The sequence below is a fragment of the Tursiops truncatus genome, chromosome 10 (genome assembly GCF_011762595.2).
Source record: "Tursiops truncatus isolate mTurTru1 chromosome 10, mTurTru1.mat.Y, whole genome shotgun sequence".
NCBI classification, from domain to species: Eukaryota; Metazoa; Chordata; class Mammalia; order Artiodactyla; family Delphinidae; genus Tursiops; species Tursiops truncatus.
Window position 1 is genome coordinate 67,961,894 of NC_047043.1, and position 13,417 is coordinate 67,975,310.

A 13,417-nucleotide genomic window follows, 5' to 3' on the forward strand; every position below is an offset into this window, starting at 1 on the left:
AAACCGCATGGAAAATGCTGAGAAACAGAAGCTGTAGTCCAGCATCAAGTGCCCTTTCTCTGCATTTTCTCCTGGCCCCTTGGGCCCCAGGCAGTGTCCAGGATGAGGCCATCCCTATCCATCCATCAGGAAGGGCAGCACCCAGCCCCTGCAGAGTCACCCCGGGCAGGCCCTGTGTATCGCGTCTGGTCCTCACACCAACCTGCCACACAGGAACGGCATATCCCCATTTTGCAGATGGGAAAACTGAGGCTCAGAGAGCTGAAATAAATGGCATAGCTCAGCTTTGAACCAGCAATCTGGAGCCACAGCCTGGGCTAAGCACCTCAGGAGGGAGGCTGTGCTGCCCACAGAACATCTCTCCCGAAATCATGGATGAGCACGCCCACCTGTGAACTTCCAGAGCCACTCCAGGCCGATCCGGACCTTCCTCAGGGGCTTTTGTGCTGAGTGGAGGGTGATGGGGGCGGTGCACGCCTGCTGGATGTATATCTCCAGGTGGTCTTGGAGGTTCTGGCCAACTCCTGAAACCAGAGGGGGTGGTTAGGAAAACGTCTCCCAAAGGGGCTTAGCCGGCCTCTCAACATCCCCTGGTTTGGAAAACTTTTCCTCCACCCACTTATCTGCCAGGCCAGCTCCTGCTCATTCCCAGGGACACCACTCCCTCACTCCCAGCCATGTCTGGCCCTCTCGGATGCTGCCAAAGCTGCCTGCCCTTGACACTCGCTCCCAGGGCAGCACCTGTAACCATCCAGGTGCCTTCCTGCTAAGCCAGCACCCTCCGCCGGGGCAGTGCCCACGCCTCCAGCCGGCACCACCCAGTGAGCTGTCCCAGAATGGCTGACCCTGCACCCTCACCCCTGGCCTGGGGAAGGAGGGAAGCAGGCCTGTCATGCTGTGCAGACCCAGCATGAGCCCATCCAAGCTAAACGGGACACTGGGCGGGTCACTTTCAAAGACCTCTTATGATAAAACTTCACTTTCAAACTTCACTTTCAAAGACCTCTTATGATAAAACTTCAAGCTCTGGGAGCTTGAGTTATAAGAGAGGGCAAGAGGGACAGGGACAGGCTCCAAAGGGCATCAGAAACAGTCTATGAAATAAATATTAGGCCTGGGAGAACCATCTGAACATGAACAGCATGTCAGGGTAGCTGGTGTGTCCTGAGGATGGACAACACAAAGGCCCGGACCCCTCTTGCCACACGGCTGCCCTGTTGACCTGCCTGAGCCTGGCCCAGTGGGCTTTACGGGCGGATGCTCCCTGCTAGAGGTGCCTCGCTACTGAGAGGGATGGGATGTCTGGGGAAGGGAGGAAAACGACACAAAAGCTTGGGGTTTCGCTGGGGGTAGGAGTCCAGCGAGGCCTGGGGGACCTTCAGGCTCGCGGGAACAATGTGACAGTTCTGAGGAGCCCTGACTCCTGTCCACTCCCCACTCCATGCTAATAAAGTATAATAACTTTTATTTAACAGGGACACCTCTGGGGCGCAGTGGGGAAGGGAGCTCACCAGGAAGGTGGCACACCACCGGGATGCCCAGTTGCTTGAGGTCGTCTGCATTGCCCACGCCCGACAGCATGAGCAGCTGCGGAGAGTTGACAGCACCTCCGCTCAGGATCACCTCCTTGCTGGCGAAAGCCTGGAAGAGGCGAGGGGCCATGCAGCTCACACTTTCCCAGAAAAGCCAGTCAGAACCCCAAGAATACGGCCTTGGCATGACGCACCCACATGGTGGGTGGGGATCCTGCCCACAGGCTCCGGAGCAGGGAAGAGGACGCTCAGGGCGCCCCTAGGTGAAAGTAGCCCACACGTGCAGCTGTGGGAGTGTGTGATCATGAATCAAGCGTGGTTCATCCTCTGATGTATTCTGCAACAGCCTGACAGTAACGATGGTCTTAAAAACAGGACTCTAGAGCTTAAATGAGATAAATAGAAGCAGGCACTCAAACAAGCAGTTTAAATAAAGCACATGGTGAGCGACATCTTCACGTGGGATGCAGAACAATCCCCACATGCCCCTAAGTGGAAAACAGCACAGTGCAGAAGTAGGGAGTGTGATCACAGGTACGGTTTTTAAAGCCTCTGATATAAACCTATCAATTTCTGGACAAGTGTGGAAGGCAATAGCAGAAAAAGGTTCATGGGGGCACTCATGCCCGGGCACCACGGGCCCTGTGCAGGTGGCTAGACTGGGGCTTCCTCACCTCTGCCAGGCCACCAACTCTTGGGGACAGTCTTTCAGGCTGTTGCCACCAGCCGCTCACTCCTTATCATCATGTTGGTGGAGACAAGGACATGACTCCTACCCACCCACACTGACTGAGCATGACCACGGGGTCACTGCCCACTCCCTCCCTGCCATGTGAGCTGCCCATGTGGTGGTCATTCACTCACCCTGTGGCTCTGGCCGTTCTTGATGTACTCCACACCCACTGCACGGGTACCTTCAAACAGCACCCTGCTCACAAATGTCTGGGTCTCAGCCGTGAGGGTGGGGCGGCTCAGTGCCGGATGCAGGTACGCACAGGCCGTGCTCCAGCGCTTGCCTGCAGGACAGAGCAAGGAGATCAGTCACAGCCCCAGCCTGTTCCCTAGGCACCTATCATGGAGGGGGAGGTAGGGAAGGACTGCAGAAAGAGGGAATTTGCCCTTCCCCTGACTGTGCAAGTTCTGCCTTCGAAGGAAGGCTGAGACCAAAATACCCTGTCCAGCTGACATCCACATCTACCTGGGGCCCCTGGATGCAGGTGGGAAAACATCCCTCACCCTTGACAGGACGACAGAGACCAGGAGTGGCTGATAATGAGAGCCCTGGGTCCACCCGGGCCTTGCCTCTGCCCTGCTGCAAGGCCCGTCACTGCTCTGTGCCTCAGTACGCCCATCTGTAAGGCTTTAAAACTTGGGGCTGTGTGGCCGGAGAGCTGCCTCTTCATTCCACACCAACAGGGACCAGAGGATGCCCAAGGGGTCACCATCTCCAAGTCACTTCTCATTGGCTTTGAATGGTATTCTGTGGCCTGTCGCCAGTGTAATCTGTCATATCCCCTCCACCTCAAACCAGTCCCAGTCTGTCCACACTTACTGACCATGACAGGTGGGGGCAGGAGGGTCGGGACTGTGATAGAGCAGCGTTTCGTTTTTAGAGGAGGAACCTGGGAGATGGGGGATCGGAGGCCTCGCGCTACCTTCGTGGATGGTCATATCCATCCAGCCGAAGCCCTCTTGCTGGAAGCCGTTCATGTCCTCGGTGAGGGGGTAGCCGGCCTCCTGCGCCGCCTCCAGGAACGCGCGGTGCAGCGGGTGGCCGCTCTTGCCCCGGGACACCCGCAGGGGGCCGCCGCCGCCGCGGTACCTCCCGGCACCCAGCTCGTGCGCCTGCGCCTTGCGGAAGTAGGGCAGGCAGTGCGCGTAGTCCCAGCCCGCCGCGCCCTCCCGCTGCCAGCGCTCGTAGTCCTCAGCGTGCCCACGGATGTAGACCATGGCATTGAGCGACGACGAGCCGCCCCAGACCCGGCCACGTGGCCAGTACAGCACGCGGCCGTCCAGGCCCGGCTGCGGCTCCGTGTGGTAGCACCAGTTGTACCTGTCATCGCACAGGTTGGCCACGAGGGCTGCGGGCATGTGGATCTTCCACAGGAGCCGCTTGCTCCCCGCAAACACATCCTTGGGCCCGGCCTCCAGCAGCAGCACTCGCTTGTCGGGGTCCTCCGTGAGCCGGCCGGCCAGCACGCAGCCAGCGGAGCCCGCACCCACCACCACGTGGCTGTACTCACCCCCAATCCGGGGGCGCTCGCTGGCCAGAGCACGGATGCCCCGGGGCCAGTGCTGCCCCAGGGCTCCCCATGGGCCCAGGCTCCCTCGCATCCAGCCTCGAAGGATGCACCACATGCTTCCAGCCCAAGTCCTCTTACTTCCACGGGGCGAATGTGACGATTCACTTTCCCTAAAACAGAAAAAGAGGTTTTGAGAAGTTTAACTCAGCATGCACTGCAGAATCAGCCCAAAGCTAGGGCAGCAAAGGGCCCCTGCAGGCCTGCCAGGTGCCTGCCGGGCGCTGGGTGGGGCAGGCCTGGCTGGCACGTCACTGCCCTGGGGAACCAGGAGGAACGAGCGGAAGCACAAGCAGGAATATCAGTCCTGTGGGACCGACGAGCACACGGCTGGGGGCACTGGAGTGGGGAGGTCCCCAGAAAGGCTTCCCTGTGACGTCTGTGCATGAACCTGGAGGCCGGGCAGGAGTCTACCTGCTGGAAAACAGGGGCTTTCCAGGTTTACCCTCACTCCTCATCTGTTCAAGACAGTAAGACAGTTGCTGAGTCCCTACCACGTGCCAGGCACCATTTCCTCTCTAGCAATACTCAGAAAACAAGGCATCTGCTCTCAAAACTGATGGTCTGGGACTAGGGAGACAGATAAGACTTACATAAATAACCAAAGGAAGGTCAGGGTGAGAGGCTGGAGACTAAAGAGCTCAAAGCCTTTGACCTAAGGGCCCCAGAGGGCATGAGAGGGCTTTTCAGCAGGTGATGGGGTCAGAGCTACAATCTTTTAAGATCACTCTGTTGAGTGCTGGAGTTTTAACAAACACCAATAACTTCTGGAGTATCCTTTCCCAACAATGTTCATTTCCCAACAATGTTCATATTAATCCCAACATGCTCGGTGCACAGAGGTGGAAAAGAGTCAAGATATCCCATCAAGACCTCCACTGACACAGGAACCTCTGAGAAAGCCCCACCCATGAGGCTCAGGCACACAAGGCCCACTGAAGACTGAGGTTGCAACAGGAGAACTGGAAAACCTCAGGAAAAGCCTGATAAATCCCTCGACCCCTTCCACGAGCCTATATCAAGTAACAGCAGCAGCCTATCACTGGAGGCAGACTAAGAGGTGAGAGTGGAGAGAAAGGTTCCACGCCACCCACCCCACCCCATTCCTGCAGGCACAGGAGAAAGAGGCAGCAAGGCCTCCTAAAAGCTAAATCTGAAGCAGGAATTCTGAGAACCTTCCAGCACTCCAGGCCTCGTGCTAGCACAAGGCAGCAGCAGCCCACGGCACAACTCCCAACTGGGTTGACTCAACACTCCACACTAACGACCTGATAGAATGAAACGCATGCCCTTTTCTAGGCATAAACGCTATTTACCTCAGTTCCTACTATCCTGGTACACACAAGGTCACGCATTCAATAAAAAAATTAATAGACACAGAAATAAGAAAAAGAAATGCCTCATTATAAAGAGAGAAGTAGTTAACAGAACCAGACCAAGGGGACCCATCCAGACGTTAGAACTATCAAGCAAAGAGTTTAAAATAACCAAGTTTAACATCTTAAAAGATTTAGTTGAAAAGGTGGACATGTTGAACAGATAGGCAATTTCAGCAAAAAGTTGGCAACTATTAAAAAAGGCACAAACAGAACTGCTAAAAATTTAAAAAAAAAATTTAATTACCAGAAATGAATAAGTTGACTGGACATAGAAAAGAATAAGTGAAACTGAACATTAGGTTAATAAAAATTATCCAAAGGGAAATAAAAAGAGAAGAAGGAGTGAAAGAGGGAGACAGAGAGAAAAGAGCAACTGAGAGCATGGGATGATATCAAACTGTCTAAAGTATAGACAACTGGAGTCCCAGAAGTAGGAAAGGGATAAAGGGAAAAAAGAAGAGGGGGAGAGAGGAGAAGCAGAGGGAGAAGGGGAGAGAGGCAGAGAAGGACAGAGAAAGAACAGGGGAGAAAAGCTATCTGAAGAGATAATTGCTAAGACTTTCCCAATATTAATGCAAGACAAAAACACCAGAGATTCAAGAAGCTTAGAGCATCTTCAGCAAGATCAATACAAAGAGAAACACATCTAGGTACATCACAGTCAAATTGCGGAAACCCCAGAAAAAAATCATCAAAGCAGCTGCCCCCCCCCCCAAAAAAAAACATATGTACAGAGGAATAAATTTAAGAGTGGCTGCAAACTTCTCATCAGAAAACTTACAATACAGGATCGGATCTAGATGGTGGGGGAGTAGGACAGGAAGCTCACCTTCTCCTGCAAATACATCAAAAATACATCTACATGTGGAACGATTCTCACAGAATACCTACTGAACGCTGGCAAAAGACCTCAGGCTTCCAAAAGAGCAAGAAAATCTCCACATCAGTGAGTAGGACAAAAGAAAAAGAGAGAGAGAGAGAGAGAGAGAAAGGAATTGGGGCAGGACCTGTGCCCCCAGGAGGGAGCTGTGAAAAAGGAAATGTTTCTGCGCACTGCTAAGTCCCCTCACTGGTGGCAGGGACTGAGGGCTGAGGCTTGGGCTTCACAGGTCAGACCAGGGAGAGGACTGGGATTGGCTGTGTCAAGGCAGCCTGTGGGGGCCAGGGTGTGCTCACCACAACTGAGGGAGTATGGGAAGAAGCCTGGGCCCGCCAGAGAGGCAAGGCGCTACTGTTGGGTGGCGTGAAAGACAGGGGCAGGGCCACCATAGGAGCTTCTTTCTCCATGTAGGGCACCGCCTACTGGAACTCTGAGGGCAGGTGCGAGCCACCGTTGCCACCTTGGACTTCAGAGACGGGCATGGACCGTTGCTGCCACTGAGGGTCCCTTGACTTGGCACCAAACACTGCCCCTGCCTTCCTGGGAGCCCGCGTGGGCCACACACCTGCACACACCTGGCAAGGGGATAACGGCCAGTACACGCTGAGGAAACAGACAGCAAGCATCCAAACCAAAAACAGCCCTGACACCAAAAAAATATTAAACCCACACATGCCACATAGGGACGCTCCCGCATATGAATAGCCCTCCAAGACTACGGTAGATAACTGTTTCTCCTAAACTCACAGAGTAAGAGAAATATAAGCAAAATGAAGAAGCAGAGGAACCACCACCAGTTAAAAGACCAAGAGAATTCCCCTGAAGGAACAAGCAATGAAACAGACCTCTTCAGTCTAACAGACACCAAATTCAAAAAAGAGGTGAACTAACACAATATTGTAAAGCAATTATACTCCAATAAAGATGTTAAAAAAAAGGAGGTGAAAATGAAAATACTGAAGGAATTAAGAAAGGCTATCAGAGAAATGCAGATTACTGTAAAAAAGGAACTAGAAACTATAAGGAGAAGCCAGGAAAAATTAGAAAATTCATTTGCTAAGATGAAAGCTGAGCTGAAGGCAATGAATAGCAGAATGCATAATGCAGAAGAAAGAATAAATGATCTGGAAGACAGAATAATGGAAATTACCCAATCAAAACAGCAGACAGAAAGCCAAATGAAAAAAAAAAAACGAAAGCAATATAAGATAACATAAAGCGTGCCAATCTACACATAATAGGGAAGAAGGAGAAGACAGAGAAAAGGGGATTGAAAATGTATATGAAAAAATTATGGCTGAAAACTTCCCAAACCTAAAGAAGGAAACAGATATCCAGGTACAGGAAGCACAGAGGGTCCCAAACAAGATGAACCCAAACAGACCTACACCAAGACATATGATAATAAAAATGGCAAAAGTTAAAGATAACAAGAGGATTCTAAAGGCAGCAAAAGAAAAACAAAGAGTTAATTACAAGGGAAACCCCATAAGGCTATCAGCTGATTTCTCTACAGAAACACTGCAGGCCAGAAGGGAGTAGCAAAATATTTTTAAAGCCTTAAAAGAGAAAAATCTGCAATCTAGAATACTCTAACCAGCAAGAATATCATTTAGAATAGGAGAAAAATTAAAGAATTTTTCAGACAAGCAAAAACTAAAAGAATACAGCAATACTAAACCTAACCTAAAAGAAATATTGAAAGGTCTTCTTTAGATAGAAAAGAAGCAAGAAGATATAAAAAGAAGGAAATCAAAATTGGAAAGTAAATCACTTAAAGTAGCCAGTATACAGATCAAAAAGAAAAAAACAAAAACGAAAACCTATTTGTGAAAGCGATGATAAACAAAAGAACAGCAAAAGGATAAACATGAAAATGTAAAAAAGAACATCAAAATCATAAAATGTGGGGAAGGAGAGTAAGAAAATGCAGTTGTTTTTTTTTTCAAGAATGTGTTTGAACCTATAAGACTATAAGTCTAAAGCAAGAAGATATAGGAAGGGGTTAAAATACTTGAAAAACAGGGCAACCACAAATCAAAAACATACAATAGATTCACAAAAAACAAAAAGAAGAGAACACAAGTATAAAATAAAAGGCAATCATCAAACCACAAAAAGAAAAAGGAACAAAAAAGAAACATAGAGTCAACTGGAAAACAAGACTTGAAATGGCAATAAATACATACATATCAATAATTACCTTAAATGTCAATGGACTGAACCCTCCAATCAGAAGACGTAGAGTGGCAGACTGGATTAAAAAAAAAAGAGCCTACAATATGCTGCCTACAAGAGACCCACCTTACGGCAAAGGACACACATAGATTCAAAGTGAAGGGATGGAAACGGAAATGACAAGAAAGCGAGAGTTGCAATACTCATATCAGACAAAATAGATTTTAAAACAAAGGCCACAGAGAAAGATAAAGAAGGACACTATATAATGGTAAAAGGATCAATACAAGAAGAGGATTTTACACTCGTCAACATATATGCACCCAATATAGGAGCACCCAAATACAAACAGACATAAAGGGAGAAACTGATGGGAATGAAATAAGAGACTTTAACACCCCACTCACATCAGTGGACAGATCTCCTAGACAGAAAATCAATAAGGCAACAGAGATCCTAAATGATACAACAGAACAGATTTAATTGATATTTTCAGGATATCACATCAAAGAAAACCCCACATATTTTGCAAGTGCACATGGGACAGTCTCTAGGATTGACCACATACTAGGGCACAAAGCTAATCTCAGCAAATTAAAGAGTATAGAAATTATTTCAAGCATCTTCTCTGACCACAACGGCATGAAACTAGAAATCAACCACAGGAAAAGAAATGAGAAAAAAATAATTTCATGGAGACCAACACCATGCTACTAAAAAACCAATGGGTCAACAAGGAAATCAAAAAGGAAATTTAAAAGTACCTTGAGACAAACGACAATGAAAAGACAATCATACAAAATTTATGGGATGCGGCAAAAGCAGTTCTTAGAGGGAAGTTCATAGTGATACAGGCCTTCCTTAAAAAATAAGAAAAATCTCAAATAAACAACCTAACATACCACCTAAAAGAATCAGAAAAAGAAGAACAAACGAAACCTAAAGTCAGCAAAAGGAAGGAAATAATAAAGATGCAGAAGGAAATAAATAAAATAGAGATTAAAAAAATAGAAAAAAAATCAATAAAGTCAAGAGCTGGTTCTTTGAAAGGGTAAACAAAATTGACAAACCTCTGGTCAGGCTCACCAGAAGAAAAGAGAGTGAACCCAAATAAAATAAGAAATAAAAAAGGAGAAATCTCAACTGATACTGCAGAAATACAAGAAAGAAAAAAAAAACAAACAAACATAAGAGAGGGAATTCCCTGGCAGTCCAGTGATTAGGACTTCACACTTTCACTGCTCTGGGCCCAAGTTTGATCCCTGGTTGGGGAATTAAGATCCTGCAAGATGCATGGTGTGGCCAAAAAACAATTTTTTTAATTAAAAAAAAAAACCATAAGAGAATACTATGAACAATTATATGACAACATATTTGACAACCAAGAAGAAATGGACAACTTTCTAGAAATATACAGCCCACCAAAATTAAATCAAGAAGAAATAGTTAATTTGAACAGACTGATCACTAGAAATGAAATAGAATCTGTAAAAACAAACAAAAACAAAACAAAACAAAACAACCCCCTATGAACAAAAGTCCAGGCCCAGATGGCTTCACAGGCAAATTCTACCTAACATACAAAGTAGAACTTATAGTGATCCTTCTCACTCTTCCAAAAGATTCAACAGCAGGGTACACTCCCAAAGACATTCTATTAAGCCACCATCACCCTGATACCAAGACCAGACAATGATACCACCAAAAAAGAAAATTACAGATCAATATCTTTGATGAATATAGATGCAAAAATCCTCAACAAAATATTAGCAAACCAAATCCAACAACACACAAAAAAGGTCATACACCACAATGAAGTGGGATTCATCCCAAGTTCAAAAGGGTGGTTCAATATATGCAAATCAATCAATGTAATACACCACATAAACAAAAGAAAATTCAAAAACCACATGACCATCTCAATAAATACAGAAAAGCATTCGACAAAATTCAACATCCAGTCATGATAAAAACTGTTACCAAAGTAGGTACAGAGAGAACATATTTCAACATAATAAAAGCCATTTCTGACAAACCCACAGCCAATATAATATTCAATGGTGAAAAGCTGAAACCCTTCCTGCTAAAATCTGGAACAAGACAAGGATGCCCACTCTCACCACTTCTATTCAACATAGTATTGGAAGTCCTAGCCACAGCAATCAGAAAAGAAAAAAGTAAATAAAACGTATTCAGATTGGAGAGGAAGAGGTAAAACTGACACTATTTGCAGACGACATGATACTAGATATAGAAAACCCTAAGAACTTCAACAAAAACTACTAGATCTAATAAATGAATTCAGCAAAGTAGCAGGATACAAGATTAACATTCAGAAATTGTTTGCATTTTTTTAAACAGCAGATCCTTGTTGGTTGTCTATTTTAAATATAGCAGTGTGTAAATGTCAATCCCACACTCCCAAACTATCCCTCCCCTCCCCACATTTCTTTACACTAAAAATGAAATATCAGAAAGGGAATGTAAAAAAAAAAAAACTTTTAGGACCTAGGAGAACTAAAGAGCAAACAAACAATGATGAACAACACAATAAATGAAATTTAAAATTCTCTAGAAGGAATCAATAGCAGAATAACTGAGCCAAAGAATGTTTAACTGACCTGGAAGATAAAATAGCGGAAATAATTACCACAGAGGAGAATAAAGAAAAAAGAATGAAAAGAATTGAGGACAGTCTCAGAGACGTCTGGGACAATATTACATGCACCAACATTCAAATAATAGGGGTCCCAGAAGAAGAGAAAAAGAAAGGGACTGAGAAAATATTTGAAGAGATTGTAATTGAAAACTTCCCTAATATGGGTAAGGAAATAGTCAATCAAGTCCAGGAAGTGCAGAGAGTCCCATACAGGATAAATTCAAAGAGAAACGTGCCAAGACAAATATTAATCAAACTATCAAAAATTAAACACACAAAAAAATAGTAAAATCAGGAAGGGAAAAACAACAAATAACATACAAGGGAATCCCCATAAGGTTACCAGCTGATCTTTCAGCAGAAACTCTGCAAGCCAGAAGGGAGTGGCAGGAAAATTTTAAAGTGATGAAAGGGAAAAAGCTAAAATCAATATTACTCTACACAGCAAGGATCTCATTCAGAATAGACAGAGAAATTAAAACCTTTACAGACAAGCAAAAACTAAGAGAAATCAGCACCACCAAAGCAGCTTTACAACAAATGCTAAAGGAAATTCTCTAGGCAGGAAACAGAAGAGAAGGAAAAGACCTACAATAACAAACCCCAAACAATTAACAAAATGGTAATAGGAACATACATATTGATAACTACCTTAAAGGTAAATGGACTAAATGCTCCAACCAAAAGACATAGACTGGCTGAATGTATACAAAAATGAGACCCATATATATGCTGTCTACAAGAAAACCACTTCAAACCTAGGGACACATACACACTGAAAGTGAGGGGATGGAAAAAGATATTCCATGCAAATGGAAATCAAAAGAAAGCTGGAGTAGCAATTCACATATCAGACAAAATAGACTTTAAAATAAAGACTATTACAAGAGAAAAAGAACGACACTACATAATGATCAATGGATCAATCCAAGAAGATATAACAATTGTAAAAATTTATGCACCCAACATAGGAGCACCTCAATACATTAGGCAAATGCTAACAGCCATGAAAGGGGAAATCGACAGTAACACAATCATAGTAGGAGACTTTAACACCCCACTGTCACCAATGGACAGATCATTCAAAAGGAAAATAAATAAGGAAACAGAGGCTTTAAATGATACATTAAAAAAGATGCACTTAATTGATATTTATAGGACATTCCATCCAAAAAACAGCAGATTACACATTTTTCTCAAGTGCTCATGGAACATTCTCCAGGATAGATCATATCTTGGGTCACAAAGCAAGCCTTGGCATATTTAAGAAAACTGAAATGGTATCAGGTATCTTTTCCTACCACAACGCTATGAGACTAGATAGCAATTACAGGAAAAAAATCTGTAAAAAATACAAACACATGGAAACTAAACAATACACTACTATATAACCAAGAGATAGTTGAAGAAATCAAAGAGGAAATCAAAAAACAGCTAGAAACAAATGACAATGAAAACATGATGACCCAAAACCTATGGGATGCACCAAAAGCAGTTCTAAGAGGGAAGTTTATAGCAATACAAATCTACCTCAGGAAACAAGAAACATCTGAAATAAAAAACCTAACCTTACACCTAGAGCAATTAGAGAAAGAAGAACAAAAAAACCCTAAAGTTAGAAGAAGGAAAGAAATCATAACGATCAGAGCAGAAATAAATGAAAAACAAATGAAGGAAACAATAGCAAAGATCAATAAAAGTAAAAGCTGGTTATTTGAGGAAGATAAACAAAATTGATAAACCATTAGCCAGACTCATAAAGAAAAAAAGGGACAAAAATCAATAGAATTAGAAAAGAAAAAGAAGTAACAACTGACACTGCAGAAATAAAAAGGATCATGAGACATTACTAAAAGCAACTATATACCAATAAAATGGACAACCTGGAAGAAATGGACAAATTCTTAGAAAAGCACAACCTTCTGAGACTGAACCAGGAAGAAATAGAAAATACAAACAGACCAATCACAAGCACTGAAATTGAAACTGTGATTAAAAATCTTCCAACAAACAAAAGGCCAGGACCAGATGGCTTCACAGGCAAATTCTATCAAACATTTAGAGAAGAGTTAACACTCATCCTTCTCAAACTCTTCCAAAATATAGCAGAGGTAGGAACACTCTCAAACGCATTCTACGAGGTCACCATCACTCTGATACCAAAACCAGACAAAGATGTCACAAAGAAAGAAAACTGCAGGCCAATATCACTGATGAACATAGATGCAAATATCCTCAACAAAATACTAGCAAACAGAATCCAACAACACATTAAAAGGATCATACACCATGATCAAGTGGGGTTTATCCCAGGAATGCAAGGATTCTTCAATATATGCAAATCAATCAATGTGATACACCATATTAACAAACTGAAGGAGAAAAAACATATGATCATCTCAACAGATGCAGGAAAAGCTTTCGACAAACTTCAACACCCATTTATGATAAAAACCCTCCAGAAAAGAGGCATAGAGTGAACTTACATC

At 44.5% G+C, this 13,417-nt stretch overlaps 1 protein-coding gene across 4 annotated transcripts in view; it reads right to left on the reverse strand.

The window, feature by feature from the left end:
- CHDH (choline dehydrogenase) overlaps positions 1 to 13,417 on the reverse strand; it is a 76,018-nt gene that overhangs the window by 17,930 nt on the left and 44,671 nt on the right. For all 4 annotated transcript variants that reach the window (XM_019947621.3, XM_073811242.1, XM_019947620.3 and 1 more), the window contains 4 exons: positions 3,188 to 3,945; positions 2,397 to 2,548; positions 1,512 to 1,641; positions 390 to 524 (listed from right to left, as the gene is read on the reverse strand). In XM_019947621.3, coding sequence (XP_019803180.1) covers positions 390 to 524; positions 1,512 to 1,641; positions 2,397 to 2,548; positions 3,188 to 3,890 — 1,120 coding nt within the window. In that variant the 5' untranslated portion in view covers positions 3,891 to 3,945. The remainder of the gene's footprint in view (positions 1 to 389; positions 525 to 1,511; positions 1,642 to 2,396; positions 2,549 to 3,187; positions 3,946 to 13,417) is intronic.